General features: G+C 40.2%; 1 protein-coding gene across 1 annotated transcript in view; it reads right to left on the reverse strand.

The window, feature by feature from the left end:
• LOC127581632 (ribosomal protein S6 kinase 2 alpha-like) overlaps positions 1–24,357 on the reverse strand; it is a 144,430-nt gene that overhangs the window by 40,074 nt on the left and 79,999 nt on the right. The window contains 11 exon segments of the mRNA XM_052036171.1: positions 1,637–1,725; positions 2,515–2,585; positions 3,995–4,137; positions 10,514–10,551; positions 12,936–13,018; positions 13,020–13,043; positions 14,222–14,283; positions 14,286–14,300; positions 14,494–14,574; positions 14,764–14,845; positions 16,153–16,269. Of these exon segments, the coding sequence (XP_051892131.1) occupies positions 1,637–1,725; positions 2,515–2,585; positions 3,995–4,137; positions 10,514–10,551; positions 12,936–13,018; positions 13,020–13,043; positions 14,222–14,283; positions 14,286–14,300; positions 14,494–14,574; positions 14,764–14,845; positions 16,153–16,269 (805 nt within the window).

Consider the following 24,357-nt stretch of genomic DNA (forward strand, 5'->3'; position numbering starts at 1 on the left):
ACCTGCAAACTCAAAGGTCTATGGTTGGAAATGGCATCCCTGAAGTGCTGGTCACAATGTACAACTTTGTGGAGTATTCAAAATATGAGCCCATTGTCACCAGACAATAACACCTCTTTCCACAGAGTAATGAAGAAGTAGAGAATACTGCGAAAGTGGCTATGGAATTACCGAAGATGGTCAAATCATTGCACTCAAACCCCTATTTGAGGATCCTAGCCTCTGCAAAACCTCTGCTCCTCAAAACAGAAAGAATACTAAAAACAACAATAAGAAAGCAGGAGTAGGCCACTCAATCCCTAATTCAGCCCAGCCATTCAATATGATCATCAATGATTTGCCCAAGGTCTCATTTCCTCTTCTGTGCCAGTTCACCTTAGTCCTCAATTCCCTGATCTTTCAAAAAATTTCTACTTCCTATTTAAATACCCCCAGTGATCTAGCCACCACAAGTCTCTACAGAAGAGAATTCCAGAGACTCACCACTCTTTAGTAGCAGAAGGATGAAAAAAGTAGGAAGAGAACTGGAGGCAGCCAAAAGAAGGGAAGCACACTACTACACAGACCTGCCAATGCTACAAGTTGGAGACCAAGTGTGGATGAGGCTCAGATCAGACCAATGCAAGAAGCGTTAAGTGCAGCATATCCCAGATTATATAGGTCCTGACAGAAGATGGATTTTCATATCGGAAGAATGGGGCCATCTCAGGAAAACCAAATAGATGGCTTTCTTGATCGAAGCAGGTATAGAGCTACTGGAAAAAGCACCTCTAATCCTCAAAGTGAGAATACCATTGCTTAACAAATGGCCCTGGCAGAACTGCAACTAGATCTGGGAGGACAGTCCATCAACTTCAGTATCTCAAAGACATTGTGCCAAAGTAAAGCATACAAAGACCTCATGAATGGTGTTGATGCTCGTTCTTCTCTTTTTGTTTCTCACTTAAAAGTGGGGGGGGGGGGGGGGGGGGGGGGGGGAGAGAAAGAGAGAATAGAGCATTTCTGGTATACATCATGTTGATTGTTGCTGTTTCAATGTATTTCTAAGAATTGTTTGTGACCAACTGCTCTTCTTACAGCAATGTTTAGTGTGGAAATGCCAGAAGTTGTGTCTCTATGGAGAAAGCCACAGTAAAAAAAAATTGCTGACACTAAGCTTTTACTTTATTTAATAAAGTACCCTTTTGATAATTTGAATTCATGACTATTTCCAGTGACTTAGAAATGCTGAGACAATAATGTTCCTGCGAAGCACTTTGATGTTTTACTACATTAAGGGCATTAAATAAATACGTGTGAGCTGTTAATACACGTAGGAATAGAGTTGTCTGCAGATGATGTTAAGTATAATAGTAAGCGGTATCAAGGCGTGCACATAGTTACACACAGATTAAATAGTTGTCTAAAACTTTGTTCAGTATAAACAAGTGCAAGTTCAATGACCTGCTCTGAAGCATTGAGAGTCAAGATAAAAATCTCTGAATTCAAATTTAGCTTTCAAAAGGATTTCATGTGAAGGATGCTCAATTTAATGAATAATTTGATCTCATGCTTCTGGGAAATAGGAGAATCAGTTTTAAACATCAAATTTAATTACATAAGTATCTGAACCAACAAAACCCAGTTCAATAATTACCTAATCTGTTAGCAGGATTTCTCTTGAAAAGTGCCCGCAACAAACTTTGGGCTTCAGGACTCAAGAACTGAGGCATCCCCAATTTAGCCCTATAAAGAGAGAGTTCAGAATTTAAATGCCATATAAAATTCAGCTCTTTCCAAAACATTTCCTCCACATTAGTCATGAAAAGTTCAGAAACAACAGAAATGATGTCTAATTTGCAACAATGAATTTAGCAACGAAAGAAAAACCGATAATTTTCATTTTATATTTTGCCCTGTTCTGGACATCATTATTTGAATAAATGAAACATGCACCTAGAAGATGTGCAGTAATGATCCAAGGCACCATCACAAACAGGTCACTAACGACATTTTTAGAACAAACTGCTTTCAATTCTTAACAGTCCAAATTTTTAATTGTAGGGTGGCTCTGAACTATGTTTCATGATTTGGACCAAAAAATCAAAGATCATTTGAACTTTTTAAACTGATATTTTAGTAATATCATTCCAGACTACTTCAAAAATGTTAACCCTCAAGACCAATCTTTCAAGTCAGAAATCATATTGAATCATCAAACTGAAGCAAAGACTATTTACTTCCTCCCACATTTATGGGAGAAACGCTGTCAAACAAGAAATTAAAGTAGGTGGTTCAATGAACTAAATGTTTTTTTTAAATAGTAGATTTTTATTGAATTAAATTATGGCTTGTGGACCAGGCCATTATTTAATACACCCATCTTTCCTCTCAAAGTGATGGTGAGGTAATCAGCCATTCCAATCTATAAAGACCTAAGCCATTCACTCACAGATCAATCTCAAGGAGGAACATTCATTGTAGCAGAATCACCAGAAAAGTTTTATTACTAGCAATGACAAAATAATATTTTACTTCAGAATGAGCGTCATGGTGTCCTTTCTGTCTTTTCCTTGGAATGGCAGAGAACCAGTAAGCATTTCAAACTGCCAGAAATAGAGAAACATAATTAATGTGGATTATAATTCAAAACAAAAGAAAATACTTCAGTAAGACTGCTCAAACACATACAAAGTGCTGGCAGCCTTCACATTCCTTGAAACAAAATCCAATCTTAAGGTATGAGAGTAACTTTAAATACCAGCAGGATTCAAGTGATGGAATTAGAGCCACAACTGCAGTGTTCCCAATCTCACCTATATTATGACTCTTCTGGTCATATGAACACAAGAACATAGCAAGTCAGAACAGGAGCAAGCTACAAGGCCTTCTTGAGCCTGTTCCACCATTCAAAAAGATCATGACTAATCTGCTCTTGGAGTTAACGCCAGCTTTCTGCTATGTTCCCTTAACCTTTAATCCCTCATAGCCCAAAGATCTGTTTATTTCACACTTGAATGTGAGCAATCGAATTCCAGAGACTTATGATCCCATGACAGAAGAAATTCCTCCTCATGTCAGCCTCTGCATCGGCAACTCTTTATTCTGAGCTCTAGGCTATTTGCCCATAAGAGGAAATATCATCTCAGTCTAACAATGCATACCATTAGGGTCCAGAAGACTTCTGTGCCATGTTTGCCATATACTTTTTCCTCTAGTGATAATGAATGTTTTTTCCGCCCTTTAACCCTATGATTTCCTGCTATGATTGGGATTCGTTTAGTGCATCTGCTTAACAGTGGAAGACATCTATTTGTTCAAAATCTCTGTTACTTCCATATTTGCTATGATTAATTTCCCAGTCCCATCCTTCAAAAGACAAATGATAACTTTAACAACTCTTTTCCTTATTTTTCTGCCAATTTACTCTCAATGTTCTCTACTTGAATCCTCAGCTACAGAGTTCCCATCACAACCTACATAATGTATGGTGCTTATTAAAAAAAATTCTCATTGACTCTTGACAATTCCTATTCCAAGGCTGTTCAAATTGGTCGAGAAGCATTTGGGAAGACAGAGGACTTTGAATCTTTCAACTGGGAAAATGCGGAGGCCAAATGTAACAGAAAGAGTACACGACAATCTAAACAACCCAACCATCCTCCCCCCACCCGCAGCCTATTAGCTCCCAGTAGCAAAGTCTGTAGATACAACAGAGTACTTCAATCAATCCAGAACCCAAACAACATCAGTGGCATTTAATCGGGTAATCCCTCAGGTTGAGGACAAGATGCACAATAACTCTGGCAATTGACCACAGCAATTACAGTTATTGCAAGAAATTCATTACATGGATTTCTTGTAGTAACTCTAATTGCTGTAGTCAATTGCAAAAGCTTGGCCCTCACGGTTTAGTTGGAGCATGTTTGTGGGTTAGAGTTACTGAGTTGTGTTAAAAATATTTAAGAAAAGGGATGGCTGGGAGTAAGACTCCAGAAGAGTAATAATAAAGTACCATCAAAACACCATAGGACCACCAGTCAGCACTGTGTGTATGGCCTCGCCGGTTAACCACTTCAGGAGCCATGTACTCAACAGTTCCACAAAACGAATACGCCTTCTTCTCATGATCAACGGCTTCCTTACTCAGGCCAAAGTCTTAAAAAGATGAACACAAAGCTCCATCAGACTTATAACAGCCAAACAGTTCAATCACCAGCTTGATCCAGTTACTCCGTTTCAACATTATTTTTATTCAACAGCCACCGCCACCGCCACCATCACCACCAGGAAGCAACAATTACTACATTCACCTGTCTAAGCATTTTCAGTGAACCTTTGCCAAACAATGGTGGTAAAAAATTAGGGAGAAAATACCTTGTTTGAAAAGTTGAGGTTTGATCTAATTCTAAAATTATTTTGAAGGAATGAACAGGGAGTTATGGAGTGAAAGCAAGGAGGGACTAAATATTAAAAAAAAGTACAGGATGGAGATAGCAGGCACATGTATAAGTGAATAAAAAGCATGACTGTAGGGGGCAAAAAATGGCTGAAATGTAATACACTGAAAGGCACCAGAAACAAATTGTATCCTTATCAATGGAAAACCTTATCTTAAGAGCAGATGTGGCAGAGATGGAGAAACTGGATGGCATTCTTTCGTGAGACAGGTTGGGGAGGTGTAGTCAAGGTAGCTGTGAGAGTCAGTGGGTTTATAGTAAATCTCAGTGGATAGTTTGTTTCCAGAGATGGAGACAGAAATCCAGAAAAGTGACAAAAGTGTCAGAAACGATCCAAGTGAATCTGAGGGTGGGTAGAAGTTAGTAGAAAAGGTACTAAAATTGATGAGTTCTGCACAAGTGCAGGAAGCAGCACCAATGCAGTCATTGTTGTAATGGAGAAAGGGTTGGGGAGTGGAGCCAGAGAAGGCTTAGAACAAGGACCGCTCTACATTGCCAACAAAAAGACAGGCACTGATATCAGGGATGGATAGATAGGAGATAAGGTGTTGTTCCTGACACTTGTATTAGGCCTCATTGGAACAGAAGGCCATAGACAGGAAGGTCAGAATGGGAGTGGGATGGAGAACAAAGTAACAGGCACTGGAAGCCCCTGCAGATTGAACAAAGGTTCTCCACAAAGCAGTCACTGAATCTGTATTTAGTTTCTCCACTGTGGAGAAGACCACATCATGAACACCAAATGTAGTACACTAGATTGGAAGAAGTGCAAGTGAATCTCTGCTTCACCTGAAAGGACTGTTTAGATCTCTGGATGAAGAGGGGTGAAGTATAAGAACAGGTGTTGCATCTACTGTGACTGCTTGGGAAAGTGCCTGAAGGAGATAGAAAAGTGTACCAGAAACTGTAAAGGAAATGGTTCATTCACAAAGCTGGAAGTGGAGGGGAAAGGAATATGCATCGGGTGGTGGAATCTCATTGAAGGTACTGAAAATTTTGAAGGACAAGCTGTTAAATTTAGAAGCTGGTGGAGTGAAAAACAATGCCCAGGGAAACTCTATCCTTGCTCTGGCTGGGAGGAGAAGGGGTGAGGGCAGAAGTACGGGAAATAAATGAGATGCAGTCGAATGCTGTCAATGATGATAGGGGGAAGCCACAGTCAAGGAAAAAATAATCAGCGATATCCATGTGGAAAATGTTATCAAAGTAGCTAACAGGAGAAATTGAGAGAATGGAATGGAGCCCCTACAGGAGGAAAGATGGGAGAAAATAGACTCCCAAGGCTATCTGGAGTACATGAGCTTATAATGGATTTTGGTTGCACAAAGACAGATTAAGCTTCACAGCTACATCTTTGACCTGGAAAAAGTGAGTGGAATTGAGGGAGAAGTTGCTCAATATGAGAACATGTTCAGCCAGGCAAATTAATGTGGAGAGGAACCGATTGGTTTCAATGACCAAGGTGAAAATAGATAACCTTAGTGATGGTGTAGATGTCTGAAGTTCATCTCAAGATCAACTATGACATCAAGGTTTGAATAGGCTGGTTCAATCACACTGCATTAGTGCAAGGACTGAGGTGATCAACAAAAGATACTATGTGGGGCAGAATATGGGTAACTGCATTTAGACAAATTAAGCATATCAAAGATGACAAATGCATGGCTAAGAATTTCAGTGGGGGAGGTGCTGAAATCTGGAGGTGTTTAATTTGCGCAAGTTAAATGCCGAATGACTGATAGGACATTGGGTTATATGTCAGTTCAGTGTTGAATGTGATGCCAAGATTCCATGTGGTGATTCAGTGTGAGCATGTGGCAAGGACAGTAATGTCTCTCTGACTTTGATACATTTTTCACAAACTGCCATTTCCAATATTGTTAGTTGAGATCAAAGTAGAACCTAACATTAGCCAAAAGTTTGAGAAGAGGGTGGTCATGGGATCAAGAGAACTGGTAGAGCTGAATGTCATCAGCAGGTTATTATTAATTAGGAAAACTCTCAGAACTAATGACGACTTGTATCCACTTCAGTTCTGTTAGTTCTGAAGTGGTTGAGGCAGGTGGCACTAGATAGTGGGTGGATTGTTTGGTACGTTGTGTAGTCCTACTGTTTGCAATACGACCTCCACGTGGCTTGAGGTACTCCGCCTTCCCACTGCTCCTTCTCCATTCTGAGCAGGCAGGTAGCTACGATTATTCAAGGAGCCTTTTATGCATCCTTGAAGCATTTTCGATGTCCTCCTGGAAATCCCTTACCATGGTGGAGTGGGCTTGCTTTGGAAATCTGTCTTCAGGCATGCAGACAATGTAGCCCACCCACCAGAGGGGGCTGAGCAAGATCAAAACCTCGATGTTGAGAAAGTTGGTCTGGGAGAGGAAATGTGCATTAGTTTACCTTTCATGCCAATGAAATCGGGAGGATATTGCAGAATTAGCTTTGGTGGTATACCTCCAGTCTTATGAGGTGTCTAGCATCAGTGTTCATGTCTCCAAAGTATACAGAAAGATGGGGATCACCACTGCTCAGTGGACCATGATTTTGGATTTGTGGCCTTTGCAGATTTTTTCTGTTAGTTGAAGACTGGGCTTGTCCTGGCTGTTATGCTGGTCAATTTCATCAATGTTTGTCTACACAAGAGGTGGTTCTCAACATATAGAAATTATTCCTTACTCTCCCTAATGTCATCATGATCTTGATTGTTTGGGGGTGGGTGGGGGGGGGGCAGGGCAGGAGAAAGGGGTAGAGCGGAGGTTCACGAAGGACCTTTGCTTGGGGATATTTAGTTTACAGCTCAATCTCTCATTTACTTCAGAAAAAGAGTTAACGTTGGCTTGGAGTTCAGCCTCCAAATATGCAGATAAACAAGCATCATCTGTGGAAGAGATCGATGACCAAGGTTCAGGTGCTCAGACATCAAGGGGTCGCATTCTTCCAATAACTCCACTGCCACTTGAAGCTTTATGAAAGCAAGGTGCAGTTTAGGAAAGAGGTCAATGGGATAACCTTGTTCAAACCGTGGGTGTATTGGGATTGGATTTGTGGAAAATTCATTGTTTGGGATCAGAGCTTGCACGCCATCATGTAGCAGTTATACTGTATATTCTCTGACCTGGGATTGCCAGGCGCCAAATAACACAATGTTGGTGACGCAATCTGCATTCTTTTTGTATTTGCTGCGGGTTGAACACCATATCCATGGTATCTTTTCATAGATGGAGAACACATTGCAACTCTGAAAGGAACTCTTCAGCCACCGGAGAAGGCTGGTTGCAGAGGAGCATCAGAAGAAAGACCTCCAAGTAATCACTATAATAGGTCTTGTATTCTTTCTCGAGGATGATGTCTCTGTTGTCTCCAGGCCCACTCTTCCAGATGAGGGAAATGAGGTCATGAATCTGCACCAGAACCACCAGATTTTTTTTTAGAAAGCACTTCAGTAGAGATTTTATTTACTACACAGCACTTGCTGTTTTACAGTTGCTGCATAGTGTATTTAACTTAGATCTGGGCTGGGTTTGTGGCAAGACTGTGGATAAGGGATGAAGCCAAGGACATTCCTGTTAAACAGAGAGTCTCAGTTCAGGATGTTGTCAAACTACTTCCAGAATGCTGCATCCTTGTAAGTTTTCCTCTATTCTCAGCTCTCGGGGGAGGGGGTCTTAGGGTGTTTGGTCTTGACAACACCTAAGAATACACACAGGTCATAATGATCAGCTACTTGCTGAATCAATTTCCACTCACCATTTGATTTTTAATTCAAAAGAAATTCTCTTTTTGAACTGCAGCTTTCATAAACTGTAGGTGTGTGTTTTCTTTCCCTTGAGACAAGTTACTTCCAAGTCAACAGTGCCCTTCTTTCATGGTCAATTAGTTCCTGGAATTCCTGGCTTTTCTCCAACCAATCTCCCTCTGCAACTGGATCCTTGAATTCCTTATCGGGAGATCAGAGTCAGTGCAGATAGGCAGTAACATCTCCTCCTTGCTGACAATCAACACGGGCGCACCAGGGATACATGCTTAGCCCACTGTTCTTCACTCTCTACACTCATGACTCTGTGGCTAGACACAGCTCAAACACCATCTAGAAATCCACCGATGACACCACTGTTATTGGCAGAATCTCAGATGGCAACGAGGAGGCGTACACGCGTGAGGTAGATCAGCTGGTTGAGTGGTGTTGCAACAACAACCTCAGACTCAGCATCAACAAGGAAAAGGAATTGATTGTGGACTTCAGGAAGGGGAAGCTGGGAGAACACACACCAGTCCCCACTGAGGAGTTAGCTGTGGAAAGGGTGAGCAGCTTCAAGTTCCTGAGCATCAACATCTCAGAGGACCTATCTTGGGCCCAACACACTGATGTAATCATGAGGAAGGCACGCCAGTGGCTCTACTTCATTAGGAGTTTGGGGAGATTTGGTATATCACCAAAGACTCTTGCAAATTTCTACAGATGTACAGTGGAGAGCATTCTGACTGGTGCATCACCGCCTGGTATGGAGACTCCAGGATCGAACGAAGCTCCAGAGGTTTGTAGATTCAGCCAGCTCCATCACAAGCCACAACCCTCCCTGCCAGAGGACATCTTCAAGAGGCAGTGCCTCAAGGTGGCAGCATCCATCATTAAAGATCCTCACCCTCTTCATGTTATTACCATCGGGGAGGTAGTACAGGAGCCTCAAGACCCACACTCAAATGTTTCAGGAACAGCTTCTTCCCCTCCGCTATCAGATTCTGAACAGTCCATGAACCCAAGAACACTACCTCGTTATTCTTCTTTTGCACTATTTATTTGTTTTTGTAACTTATAGTAATTTTTATGTCTTTATGTCTTACACTGTACTGCTGCCGCCAAAACAACAAATTTCACAACATACGTCAGTAATAATAAACCTGATTCAGATAGAAAAGGTGAGATACCCATCACTCATGCCAATTATGGTGAACTTCAGAGCAGCCCAGGCAATGTGGAGGCTCTACAGCTCCTGTTGGTTGGGAGTCATCAGGTTATCTGTGAGATCCTGACTTGAATATAGCTTTCTTTTCTGCATCAATTGATTTTCCTGCATCAATTGATTTTCCCGCTTCAGCAGTTTTGTTGCCATTGTCATTTGGGGACCAGGTTGATGGAGGAGGATAGATAAGATTAGGTACAGTGGACAGTTCAGCAATCAGCTGGTGATGTGAACATCCTTGTGCATGGTTATTTTAAACGCAAGTTACATGAGATGGCAGGCATCTGAATGACATACTCTTGCAGAACGAATCTCTTCACATAATCTGGCCAAGCACATACCGAGATTCCTTATCTGCTCACAGTGGATTTGGCAGGCATAGCTGATCAACACTAGATAGATGGTAAGAGCTCCTGTGAGGTGTCCCTAGGAGGAAACTTAAGCGGACTGCGGACAAGGTCACAAGCATCACATTGTGCATCTGGTGGGAGAAGTACAGAAAAATGTCCCAGAGTTTGGAAGTGGCTTTGGGGATTAGGATGTGCCTCTCAAACAGTTGTGGGGTTTGGATGGAGAACTGAAAGTGGAAATGGGCTAGAGAGAGGGACACCAAGGAAGGGAGAGGAATAGGCAAAGAGGGAACTGAGATAGAGAGAGAGAGATGGCTGAGGAAGACAAAGAGGCTGTGCCTGGCCAGAGAGAACCTGCACATGGCTGAAATGTGAACGAGCATCTGTGTGCATGCTCAGGTGTATGTGTGTTAAGTTTGGTGCATCAGAGCCTGATCTCCAATTTTATGTGCCCTTGCAAGGATACAGTCTCAGGTGATGCAACTGCTGGGATGAGGTGGGGAATAAATCAGCCGTCAGGGTCTAGCTCTTAAATGTGGCATAATTTGGACAGAAACAATATGTTACAGACAAATACAAAAATAAATGGAGGCTCGAGTATTTGCTCAACTAAAGTAGAATGAGGGCATTAATGTGATTAAGAGAATGCAATATGGAAAGATAAACACAATCAATAACTTGTAACATCTATTGAGCAATAAGCAATCTATTTCTTGCAGTCAGAGAGACAAGTCAACATTAGATTTCCCATTCTTTTAAAACTCACCTGTTAGCTTAATGTGTCCTTCTTCATCCAATAGAATACTGTGAGAAGGAGAAATAAAAATAAAATTTAAAGGTTAACATGATCCCACAGCAGTTGTGTGAAGATGCCAAGGTGAGAACTCTAAATGATACGGTGCAAGGGATCTTATTGGTAAAACTTCATTTGCACTCTGCAGATAGGCAGCGACCTACTCATATCACTGAAGCTGCAACAGCATTTCAATGTTATGTCAGGAAGTTCCACACTGTGTACAGTCCTCCCAAACATGAATGGAGCAGCAGAAAATGCCATGTCCTCTGTCGTACGCAGTCATTCCATCTTACCAAACCACGATCAACACCTTTATATTCCATGACGTCCAATTGCATCTGACACTCCCACACCTGCCTGCAGTATGTATAACTGATTAACCCCACAATGCATTTTCTGGATTTTGCTACAAGCAGACCACTGTGCACCTTGTTTATCCAAGGGCTGTTGGCATTTGTCCAGCATTTAAAGCTGGATCTTATGTTTTCAAATTGGAGTCATAAGTATATATTCGTTTCATTCAATTTTTATAAGTAGAGAATGGTGGGAAGAAGAGGGTTGAGCCCAGATCAAATCTTTCTGAAGTGGGGCCCAGCTAAAAATGTCAAAGCAATCTATCATAGAATAACTTGGAAGCTTGCTAACTTAAAACGATAAACTTGCAATTTAACTAAATTTTATGATTTGGCTCCTCTGGTGGAGTGGTCTTACCTAATGCATGAATTCAGGACATTATGAATTGCCAATCTGAGCCTGATGCTTACACACCAGAATTTGCAATGTGATATTCATGGGTGCTAATGATAGGCTTTTGTTCTTTTACAATTAACTGATGGAAAGTGGTTAAAACATACAAACGAGAAATACATTAAGAGAAATGGGATGCGATGTGGGAGGGAAGGGTTAGATAGATCTTAGAGCAGGATAAAATGTCGGCACAACATTGTGGGCTGAACGGCCTGTACTGGGCTGTAATGTTCGAAGTTTCTATGCACATTTCTAAACTGCAACAAAGATAACTGTTCCTTAATCCAATTAAACATAACAGTTTTCACTATGGATGGATTCATTTTGCTTTTCTGTTACCTTGCCCAAATTTAATCTGCATCACATCAACTATATATGGACAGAATTTGTACACCTGTACCTCAGTTAGCACTCAGGATATATTCCCTGCGCTAAAAGGGGTTGTTATACCTTTATACATAATGCTGTACAAGGAATCTGGCATGAACCCCTGCCCTCTCCCCTGCTGTGCTCGTCGCCTGGCACATATCCAACACCTACAGGAGATACAAGAGACTGCAGATGCTGAAACCTAGAGCACAAACAATCTGCTGGAGGAATTCAGCAGGTTGAGCAGCATTTGTGGGAATAAGGAACTGTTGATGTTTTAGGTAAAACCCGGCATCAGGAGACGAATTACACACTACTGGGTGTGGGGAGACTGTGAGGTTTGTAATGCAAGGTTGAGAGATGTGACCGCACTGTGCTGAGATGCGGGCCAATGCTGAGGACTGGTAGCATCTGGTCCACATAATTAACAGATTGCCCAGACCCTTGTACGGCTACTCCCCATCACTACCAGATGGATGTGAAGGAAGCTGCTGTTCTCTTCATCTCTTTGTTTGGTTATCCAGCTGCCCCCTGCCAAAATCTCTCCCCCTCTGGTAACAAGCACAACAGTGTTCACTGGCCTTTGAACTGACAAAGGTTTATGAATTGGGTAAGACAACATCAGCAGAGAAGAAAAATTACAGATTTTAGTTAAGTTGAAAGTTTTCTTTTAAAGTCAGCAAGCTTTCAGATTATTCTAAAGTACTTTAAACTTTTTCTGCTGGGTTCCACTTCAGAGAGATACATTTTTTCTGGACACAGTTCTCATTTGCCCCATCATTCTACACTTTAATGATTAAAATTGAATGAAACAAAGAGAGGCATCTGACAATGCAGAGCAGATACTGTCAGTCCCCAGCAATGGCTCACATTCACTGTGCAGGACAGGGTGTAGCCCTGAACCCACATCGCAGCAATGAGCAGAAGAAATGTTCAAAGAGGCAACAAACAAACTGCTGGGACAAAACTCAGCGGGTCAGGCGAGCATCTTGTGGAGGGAAATGGACAGTTGACATTTCAAGTCAAAACCCTTCATCTGGACTGTTCATCCTGACCCACCCCACACAAGCCCTGACAGGCAGTGTCTCTACAAGCAGCAGCATGTCATCTGAGCAACTGTCTGCCTTTCTTTTAAAAGAAAAAAGGAATGTAGCAAGGATGATTATCTACGAGTATTCAGAATGGAGAACTAAGCCCACTGTAAAGGATCAGTGCTGTGTAAGGCAGACCTAAGCGGGGCACTTGTGTACAAGTAATCTAAACACTTAACACTTACTTTTCCGGTTTGAGGTCTCGGTAGATAATTCCAAGACTGTGAAGATGGTCCAAGGCTAAAGCCAACTCTGCCAGATATATCTTAAACATCTTCTTCTGTGAACATTACCTAAGAGAGCAAAAAACATAACAAACATATGAAACGAGAGGTGTTAGCCAATCAGCTCCTCAAGCCTGCTCTGCCATTCAAAAGGATCATAGCCAATCTAATCTTGACCCCAATATCACTTTCCAGCTCTCTCTCCATACTTCATGACTGCCTTGTGGTTCAAATCTCTCTTAACCTCCACCATAAGTATATTCAATGACTCAGCTCTCTGTAGTAGAAAATTCCAAGGATCATGACCTTCAGAGAGACAAAAAAAGAACTTCCTCACCTCTGTCATAAATGGGGAAGTCCTTATTTAGAAATTATGTCCCATAGTTCTAGATGCTTCCACTAGGGAAAACATCCTCACAGTGTCCATCTTGGAAACCCCCGACCCTTGAAATCCTCTCTCATTCTTATAAACACAAATGAGTCAACTTGCCCAGCATTTCTTTAAACATCAACCATTTCATTCCAAGAAGCAATCTATTGAATCTTCTCTGCACTATTTCTTAAATGTAGAGACCAACACTCCAGATGTGGTCTAAGACATCTTCCTCCATTACTGCAGTGAAGGTTTCCTTAATCAAAAATGCAATTCCTCCTCCTTTTTTGACAACTCCCATCACCTTCTACATCCTCAAATGCCGAGTTGCCGGTCATGCCCTTCTTTCGACCACGTCTCAGTGATTGCAACATCATACTCCCATGTGTTAATCAACTCTCTAGAGTACCTGCCTTACCAGTCAGGCTCCTTGCATTAAAACAGATGCAATTTTGCCTTCCAAACCTTCCATTTGTCTTAGCATGTCCATGTCTGCTCTGCCTTCTGGACTGATCTAAATCTTTCTTCTAAATTGGGCTGAACCTCACCCCCAACTGAACATTTACTGTGTCTCATCCCCCTGCCACATTAGGTTAAGATTTGTCCAGCAACATGAGCAAACTTCCCTGCAAGGAACATGGAATCTGTTCCAGTTCGGGTGCAATCCATCCTGCTTATACATTTCCCAGCTACCCCAGAAGTGTTCCCAGTGATCCAAAAAAATCTAAATCTCTCCCTTCTGCATCACCCCTTTAGTCATGTGTTCAACTGATCTATCTTTCTATTCTCATATTCAGGAGGACAAGGGAATGAGGGGAAGAGGCGAGGAAGGGAGGGTGTAACAGACAGAAAGAAGAAGAAAAAAAAATCATACCTCTTTAGAAAGCCGGGTAAATAGATCACCTCCTCTGAGGAAGTCCAAGATGAGGTACAGTTACCTTCTGTTTGAAAAGCTGGCAAATAAAAACACCATTTAAGATATGCACATCATCTCCTGAAATCAACGTACAGTAACACACAATCACATCAGGGCTGGAATCTTACTGTGGAACTAGTTTTGACAAGGCTTTAAATAACTTTTCTTTCGGTTTCAACCATGCAAGTCTTGCTCCCTTCCTTTCAAAGAAATAAAACAAAAAGCCTCACCATAATGCAGCTTCACAATGAATGGATGATTTACGTCCACCAAAATATCTCGCTCCAATTTAGTCCGTACACGATCACGTACTGAAAAGAGGGGAAACTATCGTTGGTACAAGGCTGGTGACATGATCTTTTCCAGGATTCAGTGCAGCATACATTGTCCACTAATTTGTTTTTCTCCCTGTTCCCCACCGCGCGCCCCCCTCACCCCCCCCCCCCCACCATCATATGAATGAATAATAGTTTTTCTAGTCTGCTTTACCAGGAATCTACCTTTTAGTGTCGCTTTCTTCAGTACTTTCATGGCATACAGCTGGCCCGCATCTGGCACTTTGATCTTTCTCACGAGAAACACCTGCAAAAACAAACTTTAAACTTGAACCACAGATCCTTGTCAGTCGACTTCTGTCCTGAAGACTTGAAATGATGGTAAGGCACACAGAGCCCTATGATCCTAAACTCAAAGCTGGCAGACAATTAACTTCTAATGAAGGTACCCATGTTGGATTGGTCAAAGGGCGGAAAAAGCAGACTAAAGGCTGCCTGGTAGGAGATCATGAGTGACCATCCACGTCAAAACATTTTTGTTTATAGTAGATACAATCCAGGGGGAGGATAAACCTCTTAAGGGTATGCAAGCATTAACATCAACCCTAATGATTTGCAACAAGTATGCCTGAATGATACACCAAAAAAGTTAAATATCTTAATATATTCGTAGGTTCAAGACTCCCTTCAGAGCTTTAAGCACTTGTTATATAGAACAGAATGGCATAGGAACAGGTCCTTCAGCCCATGATGTCTGTGCTGACTGCCAATTTAAACTAATTCTATTGGCTTGCAATGGTCTATATCCCTCCATCCCCTGCTTATTCACGTGCCTAGCTAAATGCCCCTTAAAAGTTGCTGTCATAAATTGCTCTTATTGCTCTAATGAGTCATAAAACCAAGGTCCAATATAATCTCTCAGATGGACAAATAAGATCTCATGATGTTATCCCAAAGAGAAACAAGGAAGACAACTGTCATATCCTGGGCAATCTTTAGAGAAACTTTGTATGTGCAAACTTGCAGTCACGTTTCCAGCATTACACAAGGACTTTACTGACTGTAAAATGCTTTGGTGATGTCTTGAGGGCACAAAAAGGTACATAAATACAATCGCTTTTCCTTGTTCATCATGTTCTCTTGCAATCTACAGAAAGAATGTTCAGCTGATTGAACTGTATTTCATTAATGGCTAACATCTCATTGAATGCCTAAAGAGGCTTCTGAAAGCCAATTTTCTCACTTCTCAATGCCAAGGAGACATTGCAATCTTGTTTAAAATCAAGCATTCTTCCTAATCCAAGGAGATTCAGCCCTTTATCTCTACAGCAACAAGTTCATTTGTAAAAAGCCACTTTGAAGATGGAAATAAATGCTAGCATTTAGATTCCATTGCTTCCAAAGATGGCAACTAATATAGAGATTAGATTGGTCTATACAAATTGAAAACAACTGAATTTTAGGTAGTTACCAGGCCTAGTGTCCTTATTTTACTTGCATGATAATAAAACTTGATGCAAAAAGATAATACAATTGATTGAAAAATCTATATAATCACAATAATATTAAGGAAAACTATTGTTTCAAAATAATATGGTCATAAGACAGACTGACCTTTCCAAATGATCCCTGGCCCAGTACCTTCAGGAGCTCAAAGTGGGATGGATCAGCTTTCTCTGATCCTTCTTTTACATGATGGGTGATGTTGATCTCTTTCACATTCTCGTCATCCTGAAAAGGTTAGTTGTGTTAAGAATTACTCTCTCATTGTTTTCACAACAAACTGTATCTCAAAAGAAATAAAATTTAAAACTTTATGCAAATGAGAAAAGATGCTGCAGAAATAAAAAAATAATTAGTTTAAGGCACCAGAAATTGATATTCAATGCTGATGTGTTCTTTCAACGCCAGATATTGTCAACCACCTTTCAAAGCTGCCTTCATCATCCCCTCCTCAAAAGACATAACTTTGACTTCTGTCTTTGCAAACTGATGCACTCTCCAATGTCACAACCCTCCCCAAAGTCCTTCTGAACCCTCATCAAAAGCCTTCCATCTTTTATCAAGTATGGCACCCAAATCTTAACACAAAAGACCAATTGCGACTCATCTAGTATAAAGATTCATCAGAAATTCCTTGCTCTTGTACTCAATGCCTCTTTTCAGAAAGTCCCAGATCCAGTATGCTTTTTGTTTAAAACCACTTAGTCGACCTGCACTTAAAATCAGAACTGTTGATGCTGGAAATCCAAAATAAAAACATTGGAAACATTCAACAGGTTAAGCAGCGTCTAAGCATTTAACAAAGAATTGTGTCAAAGACAGTTAACAAAACTGAGCCCTAAAATAAAATAGGGTTAGTGTTAGCTTGAATAAAAGGGACGTAAAACACTGAACTGTGGTAAATTGTTTTCATACTACAGGAGAGTAGAAAGTTGTGTTCCCCAAGGTCAGTGGTATTGTATTCCAATATCCAAGTTACATACATACATCACAGGACAATTTCAAAATCCACCAAAGATATCATATTTGGAGGCATGGTAAAAAAATGAGGACACAGGCAATAAACTGCAACATGACATAGATTAGTTAGTGGAATAAGTGGCGGATGGAATTTAATTCCAAGAAGGACGAGTTAATTCATTGTGGTAGAAGGGTTTGGAAAAGGCAACACAAGTTAATGATACAATTCTAAAGAGTGTGCTGGAAAAGAGGGAACTGAAGGTTCACCTGCATAGATCTTTGAAAGTTGTGAGAGCAGTCAGCAAAACACAAAATCTCGAGCTTCACAAATAAGGATATCAAGTACAAAAGCAGAAAGGTTGTGCCTAACCTTAGAAAAAGCTCTAGTTAGGCCACAAGACAAGACAAGATTTCTTTATTAGTCACATGTATATCGAAACACACAGAGAAATTCATCTTTTGCATAGTGTGTTCTGGGGGCAGCCCACAAGTGTTGCCACACTTCCGGCACCAACATAGCATGCCCACAACTTCCTAACCCTTACGTCTTTGGAATGTGGGAGGAAACCCACACAGACACGGGGAGAATGTACAAACTCCTTATAGATGGTGGCCAGAATTGAACCTGGGTCTCTGGCGCTGTAACAGCATTATACTAATCACTATACTACCATGCCTGCCCTTAGGAATAGTAAAGGGAAAAAATAACTGGTGGGAATTGTCTATAGGCCACCAAATAATAACATTACAGTGGCACAGGCAATAAACCAAGAAATAGATGTAGCAGAGGATGCAGAGAGTCTACAGAGAGATATAGATAGGTTAAGTGAGTGGGCAAAGGTCTGGCAGATGGAGTACAGTGTTGGTAAATGTGAAGTCATCCACTTTGGAAGGAAAAATAGAAGATCTCGGGAGTGCTCGTGCATGAATCGCAAAAGTTTGGTTTATTGCAACTGTACAGGGTACTGGTGAGGCTGCAGCTACTGCGTGCAGTTCTGGTCTCCTTACTTGAGGAAAGATATACTGGCTTGAGGTGGCGCAGAGGAGATTCACCAAGTTGATTCCGGATATGAGGGGGTTAGCTCATGAGGAGAGATCGAGTTGCCTGGTACTTTACTCGCTGGAATTCAGAAGAATGAGAGGGGATCCTATAGAACATAAAATTATTAAAGGGATAGATAAGATAGAGGCAGGAAGGTTGTTTCCACTGGTAGGTGAGACAAGAACTAGGGGAGAGTTTTGCATCCAGTTTTGGTCACACATTAGGATGTGAAGATGCTGGAGCAGATGCAGAGGGGATTAACCAGAATCATTCCAAGAATGATGGATTTTAGCTTCAAGGTTAGATCAGAAGGGCTAGGTTGTTCTCCTGGGAGCAAAGGCAGTTGAAGGCAGATTGGTTGGAGACTATAACAGGTTTAGATAAGAAAAATGTGTTCTCATTAGCTGTGGCACAAGGAACAAAGAACACAGATTTAAGGTTTTGGGCAAGAACAAGGGGTTGTGAGAAAGAACTTTAGGTTTTAAAGCAGGAAGTGGTAATGATCAGGAACTTGCTGCCTGGGAGGGTGATGATGTGGAAATTGAATAGGCACTTGAGGGAAATAAACTTGCAAAGCTACAGACAGGACAGGGGATTCCTCCATGAGAGCCTGCATAACTCATGGGCTGAATTGCTTCCTTCACTATTGGAATGATTCTATTATTCTTCTTCCATCTCTTTTCTTTGTCAATTTTTGCCAATTATAATTCAGTGAAATGCCTTGAGATTTCTCAAAAGCACTCAACAGATTGCATCGACTACTTATCCTACCCAGAAGGCTTTCTGGGGAATAATGTTTGAGATGTCTTGCACCGATTTATATGTCTAGCAGTTACAACTTAATTTAAAATAGTGATTATGGCTAAGGAGCATTGTGGCCTCAGACTTGTACTTTTATTTCATCATTTTATTTTCTTTGGTAATTCCTGCTCTCCAATAGATGATCAGTTTTAAATTTGATATTATTCCCAGACATATTTCAGTCTCTACAATAACCAGCTTATCACTATTAAGGGCCTTGGTCATTTTTCTTCTAATACTGAATTAAGACTTTGCATCCATGTTGTCCTTTAACATATTTCCCAAGTTCTAATATCTTCTTAAGTCCTTAGTCATACTCTACCTTCTTATCTTGTATAGTCCTTAACTTAAGCAATGGTTAAATAGTACTGATACTGAATCATGAAACTGTACCACATGGGAGTTTGCTGCATTTCAACAGTCAACTGACATTGCAAAAATTGGACTGCGTTTCCCCAACCTTTTACTTCACGTTACATAGAGTTGATTTGTACAAGACACAAAAACATTTTCACTGGTTTATTTAGAAATGCAGACACCAAATGAAGATTTTTTTTGAATAAAAGTTAACTGCAGATGCTGAAATCTGAAATAAAATGGAACATTCTGTAAATGCTTGATAATGAGAGATCTTCAAACTGAAATGCCAACTCCATAACTCTATTCTCTTTCCACAGATGCTGCCTGACCAGCAGCAGAATTGGTTTTAAAAAAACCTTATTAAATAAAGCCTAATAATGCAGAAATGAAGTTAGATTAGATTATTGTAATATACACCAGGGTGCAATGCAATTCCTTGTTCACGTGAAGCTTGCAGAGTAAACAGTATACAAGGTAATAATAAATGTAACAATAAATATAACAGCACAAAACAGCAGAATGGTACACAGATTGCAGTGCAATCTGAAGTAGTGCTAAAAGAACACTAAAGTGACAATAGCAGAATAACCAAGAGAGGGAGAGTTAAGAGTACAAGGATGTGGGAGCACCACTGGGAAAGGGTGTGAAAGAGATGATGGTTCAGGAGTCTGATAGCAGTGGGGAAGCTGTTCATAAATCAGAACATCAGGGCTTTCAAGGTCCTGTATCTTTTCCCAGAGGTAGAAGAGAAGGTAGTTACTTGGTACCAGGAGAACTCTACTGTTAAAATTGTAAAATATTTAAAGTTAATCAAAGCTTATAAATTTAATTCCTCTCGTTTCTTCCTATTATTTCTACATAATTAAAACGTCTGTTTGAAGTGTGGTCAAACCACCCATTCTATAGATCAAGCTCATCTTTTAAAATTACGTGGAAAGTACCAGAAGAAAATGTATTTTAAATTTTCCAACCATTATTTATCTAGCAGAATAGAAGCAGAAACCATGAAGGAAAATAAACAGGCCATGGTCATGTTTTTTTTTCGTGACAGAGCATACAACCTTATGCAAGACAACAAAATTCTTGGTCATTAACAATCAGGTGGGAAAAGAACAAAACCTCCACGTGGCCACCCTTCCATGAAGGAAGATGTTTGAGAAAGTAACAATAGGGAGGCACTGTATATTGTTGCACAGAAAACACCTATCGCAAAGAATGACTATTGTAAAAGAGCAACCCCAGGCATGGGCTGAAGACTTGTAACGACTCCACCGTATAGAAGTAGTACTCAATGACATACTGAAAATAAGCAACACAAACAAATGAGAAATTCACAAGTCCAAGGAAATCCTTCCAATTACAATAATCTAGGTTTATTCCAGCGTCAAACAGAATTCAATGGCATGTTAACGTCTCATGCCTTTCCGCTCACTGCAGAAGACAGCTGTACATTTTGAAAATCCCATACTTGAGGATAAACATCAGGAATATGAGATGCCAGACAACATATTTGATAACCTTACTCCAGAGCTGAATATTTCAAGAATACAAGTGTTCTTAGTACTTTCAGATGATGTCAATATTAATAATAGCTGGCAAATGGGACCATAACTTCCCACTTCCTTCCTAATCTGTTGATTTAAAAAATATATATATAGATTTACAACAAAGTTGTTTAACGATTACAGTATGGTATTTATGTACTTTGTTGGAAAAAGTTCCGGCTACATTAGAAGCTCTGTTACTCAAGTGTGAAAAGGGACTTTTGATTTCCCTTGGACAGTAGCTGATTGTCTGCACTACACTGAAATAGAGATCAGTAATGTGTGCAAATAATCTGCTAAGGTTGGAAGAGGGAGGGTAGGGGAGGAGAAAAATATGATGAACATTGTAGCAATGAATCCTTGTTGCAAATCAAACAAAAATACCATTATATCCAAGAGGAGGCTGTAGAACAGATGAATGCTTCAGTTAAGCTAAATACAATATACTCCACCAGTTAGTAAGCTACATTTTGACTTCAACTAGAGATGAATATTGTGAAATAAATCAGAAATTCAAATATTCTAAATTAATAATTCTATAAATAATGGTTTTGCTTTTTCTCTTGACCTCACTGATAACAGCTCGAGTACAGTTCTGTGACTGGCAGTTTCTCTGCCATATTCACAACCCCTAAAACTTGAGAACCAGAGAGTGGGCATAGATGTTAACTGAGTGAACAGGACATTGCAACTGAATGCAATTCAATCCTATGCAGAAGTTCACATATGCATTTTAACAGAGGTCACTGAGCATCTTGACTGCTGCCCATACAGATGTTATTCATTGAGAAGAAGAAACCAGCCTGGAACTTGCCTGCAATGCATGGGTTAATATCCAACCAGTAAAACTCCAATAATCCGCTGCCCTTGGGACATTGTTGGTGCTAGAGTGGCAGATTTTCCAGACTATTTAATATTACTTCTATTAATAGCCCAACACATTTTAATTCACTTCTTATTGGATGTTACACAATCCTGTAAAAAAAAATAAACTTTATACAGTGGTATAATATAGCTTCCAGTGAACTGAGTTTAACAAGTCACAGATGGAACTAGGACCCCTGTGAACACAAAGGGACTGCAGGAACTGGGGCCTAGTGGAATCAAATGCTGAACTATTGAGATTTCCAAACAAAGTGATTGCAAATTATTGTAGTTTTACTCTAACTACTTACCATTAACTTATCAAAGAGGAAAGCCATATAATAGTAATTCTGAATGCTCAAGATCAGCATTTTGTACATGCACGCTCTCTAATAATTGAAACCAGTCCCTTGTATCGCAACTAGTTAATAATTAATCCACCTTACCAGCAAAAAGGTAAAAATTACTGAATGGCAATAATGAAGGGAAACAAGTAACAATAACCAGAATGTTCCAGAAAGAGATTGAGTATAGCCACACAAGAGTGCACTAGCAAACAGAGAAAGGAAAAATAAGAAGTGAAAGGATCTTATCTTAGTATACACATCATCCATAACAAGATTGATGAGTTAACAGCACAAATAGAAATAAATGGGTTTGATGTGATAGTCATTACAGAGACATGCCTGCAAGGTGACCAAGCCTGGGAACTGAATATTCAGGGATATTTGATATTTTGGAAGGATAAAATTGGGATAAAAAATGGGAAGCCCTGATAGTAAAGGATGAAATCAGCACAGGGTTGAGGAATTACATTTTAAGCTTTTGAGGCAATGTTGAGTGTGCCTGGGTGGCGATAAGAGACAGTAAAGTAAGAAGTGACTGGTAAGGGTAGTATATAAACCCCATAGCAGTAGCTGTACTGTGGGACTGAGTACAAAGCGGCAGGAATGGGGGTTGTGAAAATGATGCAGTAACTATGGGTGATTTTAGTCAAGTAAATTGGACAAATCAAATTTGTAAGGGTAGCATTGAGAAGCTCATAAGGTGTGGTTGGGATGGTTTCTTAAGAGTAATACATTAAGGGATGAACCAGGGAACAAGCTATTTTCAGATGTGGTAATTAATTAATGATCCCTTAGAAAAGTGTGATCATAGCAGGGTATAATATCAAATTTAGTTTGAGGATGAGAAACGCGTCTGAAACGGATCATTGTTAAAGAAAGATAATTGCAATGGCATGAGGACTGAATTGGCTAAAGTGGACTGGAAAAATAGATTGAAGGATAAGGCAGTAGATTATAAGTTGCAGACACTTAAGGCAAAATTTCATAAACCTCAGCAGGTACATTCTACTGAGAAAAAAAGACTGAGAAGAACACATCATCCATGGCTACTTAAGAAAATTAAGAATGGTATCAAATTAAAAGGTACACATTGTTGCAAAGATTAGTGGTAGGTCAGAAGATTGGGAAATTTCTAGAAACCGGCAAAGGGTGACTAAAGAAACCTACAAAGAGGGATAAGAACGAATAATAGAGTAAACCAGCAAGTAATATAAAAACAGATAGCAAGACCTTCATGTGTTCAAAAAAAAAGTAACTAAACTAAATGCTGTTTCTTAGGAGGATGAGTCCACCCATTCAGTGGGTAGTGACTCTTTGGAATTCTTAATCCAAAGAACTGTGGAGGTGTCATTGAATATAGTCAAGACAGAAGTTTGATCCACTAGGGAGTAAAGAAGTTTGGGGACATAACAGGAAAGTGGTGACACAGCCAAGATTAGACCAGCCATGACCTTATTGAATATTGGATCAGGCTTGAGGGGCCATTTATGCTCTTGGCCTTAATTTCCTCCCTGAGGATAGGGAACATCCTGCTTCTTGCTGAATCAAAACAATAGGAAATATAAAGTTGGCAAAGATTCTAAATAGATATTTAGATCAATGTTCACAACAGAAGACACTGAAAGCACTTGAGTAATGATCAAGGGACTAAAGAGAGGAAGGAACTTAAAACAATCTCTATCATCAGAAAAAAACTGCAAGGCAAATTAAAGGGGCTAAAGGCCAACTTTCGGAGTAATGTCGCAGGATAAAGGCAGAGATCCAAGTGGGAGTTGAATGGAAAATTCAGGTGGCAGTGGACCAGAAGTTCAAGATTGCCCTTGCTGAGGAAATAGGTGTTCTGCAAGGCAGCCAGCAAATGTCACAAATCTGTTCAAAACAAAACTTATGAACTTGGTGAGTGGGAACAGACAAGTAACCGAATGAATAGGGCATTGCAATAGAAGATGATTCTGTCGCACGCAAAAGTTCACATATGCATTTTAATCAAAAGTTAGAGCACCTTGGCGGCTACCCAAACAGATTATTTTCTCCAGTTAAGAGGAGAAACCAGGAAGCTCCCATTTCTTGCTGTTCTCTACTGAGGAATCCTGAACATTATTGGTTTTACCTTCAGCTGCACATGGATCAAAATAACTTAGCTTGTGAAGCCAAATGTAGCAGGTCATGGTGATTATTAGCTTACTCCGTTCCTTTATATTTGTCACCGTAAATCCATAAGAAAGTTCAGAAGAAACTTTTTTTTAAACCCAGTGGATTGAATGCAAAGCTTACTAGTCAAAGAGTATAGCCTAAGTTTGAAGGAAGTGAGGGAAACAGCCAAGGGAGAAAGGGATAAGAAGCAATGTTAATGGGTTAGATGAAGCAGGATGGGACAAGAATCATCTGGAATGCAAAA

The sequence above is a fragment of the Pristis pectinata genome, chromosome 22 (assembly GCF_009764475.1).
Source record: "Pristis pectinata isolate sPriPec2 chromosome 22, sPriPec2.1.pri, whole genome shotgun sequence".
Lineage (NCBI taxonomy): Eukaryota > Metazoa > Chordata > Chondrichthyes > Rhinopristiformes > Pristidae > Pristis > Pristis pectinata.